Here is an 8,847-nt window from a genome sequence, read left to right as displayed (position 1 = left end):
AGAAACAGATTAATGAGAATTTTTCCTAATTAAAGAGGAGAAACACTCTTGAAAAAACCGGCTAATTTTATGCAGTCTTTCAAAATGGACATAGTGAGAGAGCACAGCAAAGTGTTTCAGAAAAGCAAGTGTTTAGAAGAACGGCAAAAAATTCACGAACCTTTTCAGTTCTAAGGACAATTTAATTTTATTTAATTAAACAGAAGGAACACTCTTAGAAAACTGGCTGATCACCTCTGTGGCCTTTTGAAAATAGTAACAGGGAGAGAAAAATTACACTGGTTTTTAAGAGTATTTTTACCTTTTTAGAGACAGATTAAGGAGAATTTGAGGTAATTAAACGAAGAAATGCCCTTGAAAAACCGCCTAATTGTTTATGTAGACTTATGAAAATAGTCTTAGTGAGAGAGAAAAGTTTCTAAGAATAGTTGGCGTTTTGAAAAATTGCAAGGGTTTTTAAGAATAGTTTCACGGTTTTAGTGAGAAATTAAAGAGAATTTTACCTAATTAGATCATGAGAAACACCCTTGAAAAACCAGCCAGATTTTATGCAGCCTTTCAAAACGATCATAGTGAGAGAACAGAGCAAAGTGTCTCAGAATAACAAGCGTTTTGAAAAGTTACACAGTTTTTAAGAGACAGATTAAGGAAACTTTTACCTAATTAAACTGGAGAAGCGCCCTTGAAAAACTGGCTTATATTTCATGCAGCCTTTCAAAATAATCATAGTGAGACAACAAAGCAAAGTATTTCAGATCAGCGAGCGTTTTGAAAAATTGCAAACATTTTCAAGAACATTTTCATGGTTCTAGAGACAAATTAAGGAGAATTTGACGTAATTAAACAGGAGAAACACTTGAAAAACAGTTAAAATTTTATACAGCCCTTTAAAATAATCATAGAGAACAGAGCAAAGAGTTTCAGAATAGCGGCGTTTTGAAAAAAATTGCACAGATTTTCAAGAACATTTTCAGGTTCTAGAGACAGATTAAGGCGAATTAAACAGGAGAAACACACTTGAAAAATCGACTAATATTTATACGGTCATTTGAAAATAGTCACAGTGAGAGAGCAGAGGAAAGGCGTTTTGAAAAGTTACTCCGTTTTTTAATAGCATTTTCACGGTTCTAGTAACAGTTTAAGGGGAATTTTACCTAATTAAACAGAGAAAAAAAAAAACGGCTAATTTTTATGCGGCCTTTCAAAACAGTCACAGTGAGAGACCAGAGCAAAGTGTTTCAAAATAGCGAGCTTTTTGAAAAGTTACATAGAGTATTTTTACGGTTCTAATAACAGGAGAATTTTTACCTAATTAAACAGGAAAAACATGCTTGAAAAACCTGCTAATTATTTCTGTGGCCATTTCAAAATAGACATAGTGAGTGAACGGAGCAGTGTTTCAGAATAACAAGCGTTTTGAAAAATTCCACAGATTTTTAAGAACATTTTCACGGTTCTAGAGACACACTAAGGAGAATTTTACCTAATTTAAACAGTAGAAACACTCTTGAAAAATCGGCTAATATTTATGCGGCCTTTCAAAACAGTCACAGTGAGAGAGCAGAGCAGTGTTTCAGAATAGCGGCCGTTTTGAAATGTTACATAGATTTTTTTTAAGAGTATTTTTACAGTACTAGTAGCAGGAGAATTTTCCCTAATCAAACAGGAAAAACACCCTTGAAAACCTGCTAATTTTTTCTGTGGCTATTTTGAAATTGTCATATTGAGAGAACAGAGCAAAGTGTTTCAGAAAAGCAAGCGTTTTGAAAAGTTGCACAGTTTTTTAAGAATATTTTCACTGTTCTAGAGACAAATTAAAGAGAACTTCACGTAATCAAACAGAAGAAACACTTTTGGAAAACTGGCTAATCATCTCTGTGGCTCTTGTAAATAGTCGAAGTGAGAGCGCAGAGCAAAGCGTTTGAGAATAGCGGGGCCAAAGCATCCCTCATTTTGCCGTGGCACACAACGTTACCCGAGCTTCACTCATCCAAAGCCATCCCCATCCGGCTGCTGCCCCTCTGCCTACCTCCCTCATTTTCTTATTGGTGGTGAAACTATTCCCCTCAAATTGCATGACAAATCCGCGTCGCTCGGTGAAATGCTGCCAGCGTGCAAAAGAGAATTTCCATTAAAAGTATCGCTCTGTTTATCATTTACTGAGCGGCTGTTACTTTTGATCTACGTAACTCTGCCCGCATCAGATCCACGCTGAGGGAAATTATTGGCCGCTCATGGCTTAACACACACACACACACACACACACACACACACACACACACACACACACACACACACACACACACACACACACACACACACACACACACATACACGTAGGGTTATTAAGCAGGAAATATTAACCAAAGCCCGAATCTTTATTGCTGTTATTTGTGTCTACCTCTCAGTTATTTGTGTTGTGTTTTTATTGTTACGGAAAAATCAGTACCTCTCGTGTTGTCTCGTAAGAATTTTGTCTTTTGTTTTTATTTGTTTTTATATTGGCCAAAGAAAATAGCAGGGATTGTTTGCTTGGTGGAAAACTTAAATTGCTGTCTTTACCTGCCTCTCAATTTTCAGCTGATTTCTTTTTTATTTTTAGTGATAGAGTAATCAGTGTTTCTTGCGTCACCTTTGAAGACTTACCTGGTTTTATTGGCCAAGGAGAAAAATAAAAGTCTCGCTAAATATCTAGATCGTTGCAGTTGTCATCGGTAGCGGTCTAATATTTGTCTTCTTTACATCTTTACGGTCACAGAACAATCAGTGTTTCTCATGTTAAGTCTCAACAAATTACCTTTACTCTAATTGGCCAAAGGAAACACCAGAAAATATTGGAGAAGAAAAAGAAAATATGAAAAAGAAAAAAAATATTGAACAGCAACAGAAGAATTTCTATCTGTATTATCTTATTTTCATCTCATTTATTACTTCACTTCATCTTATTTTTTATTTATACCTTGTGGGTTTTTCACGGGAATTTATGGGCTAAAGGAAGTACTTTTTGGGTACCTTCTACCTGAAACCACAGCCGGTAGGGATCTATTACCCCGAGTAAGGAAGCCCTACCTACACTCGGACCGTGGGAAGGATTCGAACCCGTGCGCTCGGAGACCCCTCAGACCCCAAAGCGAGCATGGTTCCACTGTACCACGGCAAAAAAAAAAAAAAAAAAAAAAAAAAAAAGAGTCGTATACCAGAATTTCCGTATTTCTATCTATTATCTCATTTCTATCTACTCTATTACTTCACTTCATCTTTGCATTGTTTCTCTTCCTCCACAGTCGGTTCCGGCCACTGATAGAGCGTTCACCAGGGCTGTTCTTCCCGCCCCACCTACCCGGCCCCCTCGCGTCCCACCTGTTCCCTCATCTCAAAGGTAAGCAAGCTCCTCCAAACACTGCTCTCACCTGCCCTTACCTGCCTGTCTTACCTGTAGTGTGTGTGTGTGTGTGTGTGTGTGTGTGTGTGTGTGTGTGTGTGTGTGTGTGTGTGTGTGTGTGTGTGTGTGTGTGTGTGTGTGTGTGTTTGTAGTTACTTGTGTTTCGTGCATTTTTGTGTTGCAATGTCAATTTATTTATTCATATTTTTTTTTTTATGTATTGCAGCTTTGTGTTGCGTTAACGTGTACCTGTGTTCATTACTTATTCTTTATCGTTATAGTGTTTTGTTCCTTGTTTGTGTTGCGTTGTGTCATTCCTAGCCTGTACTGTAATGTTTTTTTAAAGTTATTTTTGTTCACATGTGTTGCTTTAAATATTTTCCTTATTATTTCCGCTGTTTGAGTTGTGTTAATGATAATGTTCTAAATTGCTGTTGTATTGATTTATTTTTAGAGATATTAACAGCAGATATTTAGTTTTACCCTGTAGTTATTTGTGTTCCAAGTATATGTACATTGTATTGACACTTTATTTTGTTTATTATTACGTATTACTATGATTATTTGAGGTTTGTGTTGTAGTTATTATTGATTTATGTATCCACTGATGTGTTACTGTGCTGCATGAGTGGCCCTCGGTGTCAGTAATGTGTGTGTTGTAGCATCCGTGTTTCATGTATTGTGGTGTATAGTGTTGCTTTGTGTTAGAGTGACATAGTGTTGCGCGAGACATGTTTTTATTTCATGTATTGAGTTGATATACAAAGGAGTGTGTTGTTATGATTGTGTGTGTGGTTATAAGAGATAGATAAATGAGGTGAATTTCGTGTTGGCTAAGCTCTAGAAGTACGTTTAGTAACACACTGCTCTGTATTCTGAAACGCTTTGCTCTCTCACCTTCATTGTTTTCCAAAGGCTCCAGTTGAAGTTTCGTGTGTTTTTTAACCTCCTGTACCAAGACGCGTTTTTCATATTCATTATGCTTATTATTCAGTGATTCTATTCAGCTTCAAAAAATTTATGTAAGGATTAAAATAGTGAAGACTTGCCATTAATCTTCTGACCTCCATAGACCCTTCCTAATGTCAATAAAATGGTCCAATCATACCCAAAACTCGTGGTAAAAATGCGTCCCAGTACTGAGGCGGGTTAAGGGTACTTTTATGGTTCTGGTGATAGACTGGCAAGATTTCTAGTTTATTAAAAGGAGCAACTGTCTTGAAAACTAGGCTAATTGAGTCTGTGGCCTTGGAAAATTGTCCCAGAGAAAAGGGAAGGCGTTTCTGAATACGTACGACTGTAGTACAACAAGTTTGTCTAAAGGCTGTGGTTGAGTGTGGGAAAGTTTAGCCCAACAGTGGAAGAGGTGAATGATGGTGTGATAACGTTAATGTAGCAGAGAATGTTAGGTTAGGTTAAATTACGTTATAACTGAGTGTGGTAGTCTAGGTTAGTGTGGCAGTGTTGTGGTAGATCAAGTTAGCTTAGTTGATTACATTGGGTTATGCATGAGTGTGGTGGTTTGGTCAGGGCTTGGTGTGGTTGAGGTGTGGTAGAAGTGTGGTACTGCAAGGGAATGTGGAATTATGGTGTTAGGAGTTGATGTGTTAGTGCTGTGGTAGATTAAGTTAGATTAATTGAGTAGGTTAGGTTACTTATGTGTGTGGTAGTTTAGGTCAAGGCTTGGTGTGGTTGAGGTGTGGTAGAAGTGTGGCAATGTGAGGGAATGTGGAATTGTGGTGTTAGGAGTTGATGTGTTAGTGCTGTGGTAGATTAAGTTATATTAGTTGATTAAATTAGCTTATTTGTGAGTGTGGTGGCTTGGATCAGGTCATAGTTTGGTGTGGTAGAAATGTGGTAGTGCAAGAAAATGTGAAACTCTGGTGTTGGGTGTTGATGTGCTAGTCCTGTGGTAGATTAAGTCATATTAGTTGATTGAATTATCTTGCTTATGAGTGTGGTGGTTTGGTCAGGGACTGGTGTGGTAGAGGTGTGGCAGAGCGTCGCTAATACCAAGATAAAAGAATGTGGTATTGTGGTGTTACTAGTTTGTGTGGTTTTTCTATTTAATATCGTAGTTTGTGTGTGTTTTTTAGTTAGTATCGTGATTAGGTTAGGTTAGTTGGCGGTGGTGTTAGGTGTGGTATGGATAGCTGCTGGTGTGGTAAGAATAGGTTAAGTGTTGCTGTGGTTAGATTAGATTAGGTTAGGGTAAGTTAGGTTAGGTTAAGTTACGTTAAAGTTGGGTTAGGTTTGGTTAGGTTAGATTAGGTTAGATTGGGTTAGGTTAGGTTAGGTTTCGTTAGATTAAGTGAGGTTAGGTTTGGTTAGGTTAGGTTAGGTTAGGTTAGGTTGGGTTAGGTTAGGTGTTAGTGTGGCGTGGTGGTGTGATGCTAATGATAAGTAGACGAGAAGAATCAGCAATGTGGTGTTAGGCGTTACTTAGGTTAAGTCAGAATGTCTAGGTAAGGTTAGATTAGGTTAGATTAGGTCAGGCTGAGTCAGGTTACATCAGGTTAGGTTAAGTGAGGTTAGGCAGAATAAGGTTATGTCAGGTTAGATAAGGTTAGGCATTTGGTGTGGCGTGACGGCGCGGCGCTAACCCTCCGGTCCTCGGCCACAGGGTTTCCAGGGTTGTGTTCCTGCTGCCCCATCAAGCCACCGACCTTCAGCCCACTGTCCTCCCTCGCCTCCACCTCCCTCGCCAACCCTCTATCCTCCCTCACGAGCCAGACACCCTCCCTCGCCTCCCTCGCCGGCCAGACACCTTCCCTCGCCTCCCTCGCCAGCCAAACGCCCCTGTCCTCCCTCGCCAGTGACCCGCGGAGCTCCAGCGTGGCGGAATTGAGGAGGAAGGCGCAGGAACACTCAGCGGCGGTACTGCAGAGCCTCCACGCGGCCTCCCTCCACAACCTGCAGCAGTCCCTTCACCAGTCCTCCGCCCTTAACATCGAGAACCTCCTGAAGAATGAGTCTCCGGTGCCTGGGTCGGAAAGGGACGCCTCGCAGTAACATTCACGTCCCTCCCACCGCTTCTTCCGCCTCCCGCCGCCGCCGCCGCCGCCTCCCGCTGCCCTAAGTTTCCCAAGCACCACTCCCGTAGCTGATAGAGGAAAGTCAAGTCTCTCCTTCCCATCCTAGTGTTTTGAATCATTGCCGCTAATGTACATAGTGAAAACTCCCCCAAATGCTGTGTCGGTTGTCTTCTCTTGTGTTAGGTTGGGATTTCTTAGTGTTTTCTAATGCCTGTCTTCCGTCAAACCTAGCCTTCTGTTCTGCTTTTTTCTTGCTTACATTTCTATTTCTACTGTCTCTTACGTGTGTCCCTGTTTCTTGTCTCTTTCCCTCTCCTTGGTTATTTTTCGCTCTGTTTCTTCTTTTCCTCTATATTTCTTCTGTCTCTCTCTCCTGTTCTCATTTCTATTCCCCCTTCTGTCTCTTATGTTTGTCCCTGTTTCTCTTTCTCTCTTTACATTACTTTTTCGTTCTGTTTCTTCTCGTTTCTCCTCTCCGTTCTTTCTGTCTCTCCTGTACTCCTCTCTCCGTCTCTGTCTCGTCTCCTCCCGCGCTGCCTCTGTCTCAGCAGGGAGTGAACAGGCGGGGGATACAAGCAACTCTCCCTTTCCTTCCTTCCTTCACAAGTTTGCAAGTCCGTCTTCTTCCAGTAAATCCATGTGATGTAAGTATGAGAAGCGCCTTATTTTCCTCCTCCTTTGTCTCCTCCTCCTCCTCCTCCTCCTCCTCCTCCTCCTCCTCGTCTTCTGTCTCTTCCTTTCCTTTCTCCTTTTCCTTTTTGATATCTTTATTTTCGTATTAATTGACTCCTCCTTCTTCGCTGTATTACTATCCTCCTCCTCCTCCTCCCTTCCTCCTCCTCCTCCTCCTCCTCTTCCTTCTTCTTCTTCAGCCACCAACAAGCAAGTCACTCAGTCATTCTCTCCTCCTTTGCAACTCCACGTGTTTCTGCCTAAAAGTCCTCCTCCTCCTCCCCTTCCTCCTCCTCCTCCTCCTCCTCTTCCTTCTTCTTCTTCAGCCACCAACAAGCAAGTCACTCAGTCATTCTCTCCTCCTTTGCAACTCCACGTGTTTCTGCCTAAAAGTCCTAATACGCCAGAACCTTCCCTGAGTCAACACCCATTCATTGACAGTGCATCGTTTGACTTTCTCGTTTTCTCTCTTTTTTCTCTTCCATCCTTTCATTTATCCCCCATTTTTCCCTTTCGTCTTGCCTTCCTTTCACCTGTTTTCCCCTTCCTATGTTTCTTTTCTGTGTTTTCTCTCTGTTTTTCTCTTTTTTCTCTCGTTTATCTGTCTCTCCTTCCCTCTCCTTCGTTGCCCCGCCTCCTCCTCCCTCGTCCCGCGTTTACAGGAAGGAGACAGTGTAAAAAAATCTTGGTAGGCGTCAGTTCTATTCATTACCTCCTGTATTTCTTAAGTATGTTGTTTTTGAGTGAGACAAATTCTATACATAGTCATAAGTGATAAATGAATAATAATAACAATAGTAATGATAATAATACATAATAATAATGATAAATAATAATTCTAAAAGCGAGTACTAATCCTGTCTGTACATTAGATTTTAGAGAGAGAGAGAGAGAGAGAGAGAGAGAGAGAGAGAGAGAGAGAGAGAGAGAGAGAGAGAGAGAGAGAGAGAGAGAGAGAGAGAGAGAGAGAGAGAGAGAGAGAGAGAGAGAGAGAGAGAGAGAGAGAGAGAGAGAGAGAGAAACTGTTTACACCTCCCTCCCTTCCCCAAGTAGTGATACCAGTGTTACTAATTCCAGCCTATGTCTTCCCCTACCCTCCTTTCTCACCCCTTAAGTAGGCCTGTTAGCTCTCACATGTAAAATAAAACAACAAACGCGCACCGGGACACGCACATTCTCATATTCCAATTCTCATGTGGCCAATATTTTTTTTTTAGTGAGTTCTGTATCTCTATTGTTCCTTGTATGTGTGAGGGAATACAGTTGCCATATAGTTGTCATACAGTTGCCATACAGTTGACATACAGTTGCCATACAGTTGCCATACAGTTGACATACAGTTGCCATACAGTTGACATACAGTGGTCATATAGTTGCCATACAGTTGACATATAGTTGCCATACAGTTGACATAGTGGCCATACAGTTGCCATACAGAGTGCTTGTGTATGCCATTCATTGTTTGTGTGTTGGTGCGAGAGCGAAGGATTTGCTCTGTATATAAGTACACATGCCAGGTTATAAATATGGGTTATACAGTTAATTGGTTGCCATATGACAGATTCTTTACCTTATGTGAGAGATCGTCCGTCTGTTTCTATCTCGGTTGAGTGACTAGGATATGTGAGGTATTTCATCCCTTCAGTACCATGACGCGTTTTCATATTCATTCTTACTATTTAGTGACTTTACACAACCTCAGAAACTTATGTGGGGGTTGAAACAGTGAAGACTTTGGCCATTAATCTTTTGACCTCC

General features: G+C 40.8%; 1 protein-coding gene across 1 annotated transcript in view; it reads left to right on the top strand.

The window, feature by feature from the left end:
- LOC123507921 (dorsal root ganglia homeobox protein-like) overlaps nucleotides 1-7,189 on the top strand; it is an 86,409-nt gene extending 79,220 nt beyond the window's left edge. Inside the window, exons 8-9 of the mRNA XM_045261265.1 lie at nucleotides 3,285-3,379; nucleotides 6,006-7,189. Of these exons, the coding sequence (XP_045117200.1) occupies nucleotides 3,285-3,379; nucleotides 6,006-6,394 (484 nt within the window). The 3' untranslated portion in view covers nucleotides 6,395-7,189. The remainder of the gene's footprint in view (nucleotides 1-3,284; nucleotides 3,380-6,005) is intronic.
- Nucleotides 7,190-8,847: the final 1,658 nt, after the last annotated feature.

This window comes from Portunus trituberculatus, chromosome 23, assembly GCF_017591435.1.
Source record: "Portunus trituberculatus isolate SZX2019 chromosome 23, ASM1759143v1, whole genome shotgun sequence".
In the NCBI taxonomy this organism is placed as follows: Eukaryota; Metazoa; Arthropoda; class Malacostraca; order Decapoda; family Portunidae; genus Portunus; species Portunus trituberculatus.
The sequence above is the reverse complement of the archived record's forward strand: the minus strand, read 5'-3'. Positions and strand labels throughout refer to the sequence as shown.